Source organism: Tiliqua scincoides, chromosome 10 (genome assembly GCF_035046505.1).
Source record: "Tiliqua scincoides isolate rTilSci1 chromosome 10, rTilSci1.hap2, whole genome shotgun sequence".
Classification (NCBI taxonomy): domain Eukaryota; kingdom Metazoa; phylum Chordata; class Lepidosauria; order Squamata; family Scincidae; genus Tiliqua; species Tiliqua scincoides.
In genome coordinates, this window is record NC_089830.1 from 13,224,861 (window position 1) to 13,229,445 (window position 4,585).

A 4,585-nucleotide genomic window follows, 5' to 3' on the forward strand; every position below is an offset into this window, starting at 1 on the left:
CGCCCACCCCAGAGGCTTGCATCAGCCCAGGCTGAACACAGCTGGAAGAGCAAAGTCATGAACGTCAAGTGCAGTGATTCCCAAACTGAGGCTCCCTGGGAAGCCATGGAATCCAGCCAGGGGAGATGCAGAATCCTGGTGAAAATCTGCCACCCTATACACTATAGGATTGTAGCCCTAATGGGGAGCTGTGGCCAATGGCCCAGTAGGTCAAGGGAACTGCTAGTTGGAAAGGTTTGGGAACCACTGCCCAAGGGGGGATGAAAGTCAAGGTCATGTTGCATCACATCAGTATTCTGCCCTCCTCCTCCAGGACCTCAGTCTCAAGCTGGAGATTATCCCCTTTTATTCTCCCAACAATCCCTGCCAAAGTATGCTGTACAGAGAGACAGTGGCTTGCTAAGGTGAGTTTCACTGCTCTGCTGGGCTCTGCACTTGGATCTCTCTGCTTTGAAAACAGGAGATCTGGCGGGGCCCCAGTGAGTTCACCATGAAGCTTGTTCCTGGTGAAATTAGTAGAGGGGGATGGGGAATCTTACCTTGGCGGCATAAGCTGACGGTAGCGGAACGTGCGCCAAAGCGATTCCATGCGGTACAGTTGTAGGCCAAGGTGAAGTCGCTGTCATGCGTTGGGTCGATCAGCAAAGCAGAGAGCACCCCTTGGTCGGTCACCATGGTGTCCACCGTGAACCGATCTAGCGAGCCAGCATCCAGCACCCATTCACCCCACGACCAGGCCTGTTGCAAAGAGACAGGGGGGCAAATCAGAAGCCTGGACAGGTAGAAGATGATGGCTGCAATGCTAACCACACTTTCCTGAGAGTAAGCCCCAGTGAACAAAATAGGACTTACTTCTGAGTACACCTGGTTAGCCTCGTGCCCGATGGGTACCAAGCCCAAGGATCGACTCTAGACGCTACGGGGACGATTGGCCATTCAGAACCTTCCAAGGTTTTGTGGGAAAATCTAAACTAGGGATTCTTAACCAGGGTTATCCATACCCTTTGGAGGTACCAGAACCCAATGAGGGAGGTATGGGACTCAGGCTGCAATCCTAACCACACTTTCCTGAGAGTAAGCCCCATTGAACAAAATAGGACTTACTTCTGAGTAGACCTGGTTAGGATTGTGCTCTCAATCTCTGAACAATTTAAAAAAATTGTTGTTAGATTAGGTGATTAACTATTACCATTATTTATATGGATAAGATTATTAAGTATCACCACTGTCAATGCAGATTGAGGCATTCTGATCCTTGCTATCCATATGTAAAGTAGAACCCCGCTGCTGACAAAATAGTGGTACCTAGTAGGACTGGTGATGATGCTGATTCCTACAGACTAGTGAAGAAGGTATGGGGACACACTGGGCAATCTATGGGGGGTGGGGGGTCTGTAATAGTAAAAGGGTTAAGAACCCTGAACTAAGCAGTGTGGGTTTAAAATCATGGGTTCAATAACTCTACATTCTAACTACTTTGGCACACATGCATTCCACCTTTTCATCCAACTTCACAAATAATATCTGGTTTCTTTTGCATATGACATACCCTACTGCCTTTCCAAAGACTGGGGCTGGCCTTCTGAGGTGAGGGGAGGTTGTACACAGCCTGCCCAGGCCTCAGAAGGTCTTTGAAAAGCACTTCCAGCTTTGGTTGAAAACCAGGGGTGCCTTCAGGACTCCAGAAGGTCTCCAGGAGGCTTTATGAGGTGCAGGGACACTGCAGGCTACCTCCTCGCACCTCAGAAGGTCAGCCAGAGTCTTCAGAAAGACATTTTGTGAAAACCTGGAAGTGCCTCTCCAAAGGCTCTGGCTGAACTCAGAAGACCTCCTAGACACGACTTCCAGTCATGCCTGGGAGGTCCTCTGAGGTCCTCCAGTGGTTGGCAACCTTCAGTCTCGAAAGACTATGGTAGAAGCCTACAGCACCCGGTATTCCCAAGCGGTCTCCCGTCCAAGTACTAACCAGGCCTGACCCTGCTTAGCTTCCGAGATCAGATGAGATCAGGCATGTGCAGGGCAACAGTTGCTGCTCCAGTGTGGGCTTGCAATCCATGTTGAGTCAACTCCATGGATCACAACTCCATGGATAAGGAGGACCATCTGGTACATTCAGGCCTGGTTAAGGCATGAGGGTGGAGGGCAAAGGCGAGTCAAGCACTTACAATCCTGTCGGGGGGTGGGACGCTCCCCACCAAACACTCCAGCCGTGCCTTGGCCCCCACTGCAGTCTGCAGGCTTGGTTCCGCGCCGATAATGGGCGGCCCTGAGGAAAAGACAAAAATGACGGATGCAATCAGGTCTGGTCAGATTTCCGCCAGGCTCACTGCAATAGGTTGCTGTGCATGACCTGGTTCCAAGACCCCTCACCATTCACAGCTAGTGCCTTCTCAGCCACTCCAATGCGTGGCACGATGGTTTTGCAGACGTACATGACGGCATCTTCCTGCGTCACAGCCTTGAGGTGTAGCGCGTTTCCATTGCTCGACACCTGTGGGTACAAGTGAGTTCAGATTTATTTACTGAAATGAAGGGATCAGTGCTCTTTTTCCAGCCCAAAAAAGGATACCCGGCCTCAGTTATCTAACCAGGGAACAGAACATCCTAAACTGAAGGCCTGTTTGGACAGAAGGGCTTCACAATTTTTCTGAGGATTCAAAGTGGGTGGGTCTCCTGGTGCCACAACCAAAACTGTGTCCTGTGTGTTCACAGGCTCAGTTCAGGTGGGGAGGAAGGCAGAAAGGGGTGCCCCCCGTTGACCTTGGCAGACAGTCAGAATAAAGCAAAGGTTCTATATCTCTCTTACTACCACCATGGTCTTCCACCTGGCCCACTGCGCTACGAGACAACAGGAGGGGGTAGAGGTTGGTGTTCCCAGATTTGTGTTTGGTAAATTACACACAACTTGGGAACCTGAACTCCTTCTTGGTCCAGGCTAGGGTGAGAGGTGGACTCCCCGCCCAGGTACAGGTGAAAGAGGCATCAGAACCAACACCTACAGTCAGGGGCTTGGGCTGGGAGATAAGGCGGGCTCCAACTGCAGGAAAAAAGAGGAAAACAGGGGTTAGGGGGGCCCATCGCTCAGTAGTAGAGACCTGCTTTCCATGCAGAAGGTCCCAGGAGTGGATTTTCTTTTTTTTCTTTTAAAGACAGCGCTTGCCTTCTTTGTGAATGGCTTTTTGGTTGACAAGCAGTTCATTAAACATTCTTCTTAAAATCTGCAGTTTTATACACTGTTGTCTTCAATAGTGTGAATGAACATGTGTTTATGCATGTATTAAATAGTTTGTTTTCAAAAAATTTGTATGTAGATACACATCTGCCTGTGCTGCTTCATACAAGTACTTATAAAATTAATTGGGGGGAGCTTTATAGTCAATTAAGGGTCTTGATCCGTGTGCATAATATAAAAAAACAAATTAAGCATGCTTTCTTGCTTCAGAAATGGTTATTTTTACTCATATGCAAATTGATGCAAAGGTAATGGATATATTAGTCACCTCGCTCTAATTGGGTGCAAACTCAGCTGTGAATGTGTCAAAAATATGGCACAAATGCCTAATTTTTACCACGATGATGGTCGCAGGTGGGAGGCCTTTGAGGTCTACCTGCTGGAACGGCAAGTGGGGTTACAGGAGAGAAGATCCTGGTGGGGGGAGCCCCACATCTGACCTGCCCACACTCAGTATCTGGCACCAATCTGGCACCAAGGTCACCCTCGTCATCTCCTTGTCCATCCTCCTCTTCCAAAGTGTTCCCACCTATCCCAGGATACACAGACCCAACCTGCCTCCTTCACTTACAATGCACATCCACCAGTGTGCTGCCGACGGCATTCGAGCCCTCGCACGACACGGGCTCCATGAAAAACGATTGATTGACTATCGCCTCATCGCTGTCCCCGTTGGCCTCCGGAATGGGCACATCTCCTTTGGCCCACCTGCGAAGGCATGCACTGGCATCAGACGAGCCCGGCTCATTGTAATCCCCAAAGCTGCCAGTAGAGGGCATCGCAGCAACATCACTATTGCTGTGTGATCTCTGGGAGGTTGGACTCTGTTGGCCTTTTTACCTGTCGCCTGTCAGCTCCGGGTTGGAGGTGGCCGTGCAGAGAAAGCTCACTTTGCCACCCTCGGCGACCGTTTGCGGCCGCACCGACAGCATGACGACAGGGGGATCTGCAAGAAAGAGGAGCAGAGAGGCTGAAAACTCAAGAAGGGGGACAGAACCCACACCAATGTGCCCATCCCATCCCAGATCTACTCAGGCCTGGCCTATTTATTAGCTCCTACCCCTACATTTGCCTCCACTCTCCCATCCTTGCCCTTGTCTCTCGCTTTACCCCTGAGTAACAGCTGCTGGCCAGTATGGGTCTCCTTGAATTTGTACCACCTCTGGAGGTGGCACAAATCCAAGGAGAGCGCAGTGGCTTCAAACTGCTCCGTTCTCCCTGGGAACATGGGTTGGGATCTGGCATAACTGCCGGATCCCAGCCCAACTATCTCTCTCTGCCCGCCCACCCCCACCCACCCCCGGGGCTGTCCACTGCTCACCCACACCCCACCCAGGAAAGCCTCTGTCCTGC

General features: G+C 50.8%; 1 protein-coding gene and 1 pseudogene across 1 annotated transcript; both read right to left on the reverse strand.

The window, feature by feature from the left end:
• Positions 1-555: 555 nt before the first annotated feature.
• On the reverse strand, positions 556-4,170 carry LOC136661178 (kin of IRRE-like protein 1; the record flags this gene model as incomplete). The annotated part of the gene is made up of 6 exons (XM_066638217.1): positions 556-738; positions 2,166-2,266; positions 2,371-2,491; positions 2,901-3,037; positions 3,804-3,940; positions 4,073-4,170. Coding segments are annotated over 6 exons (777 nt in total), but the record flags the coding sequence as incomplete, so codon positions are not given.
• Positions 1,918-2,034, reverse strand: LOC136661964 (5S ribosomal RNA; annotated as a pseudogene).
• Positions 4,171-4,585: the final 415 nt, after the last annotated feature.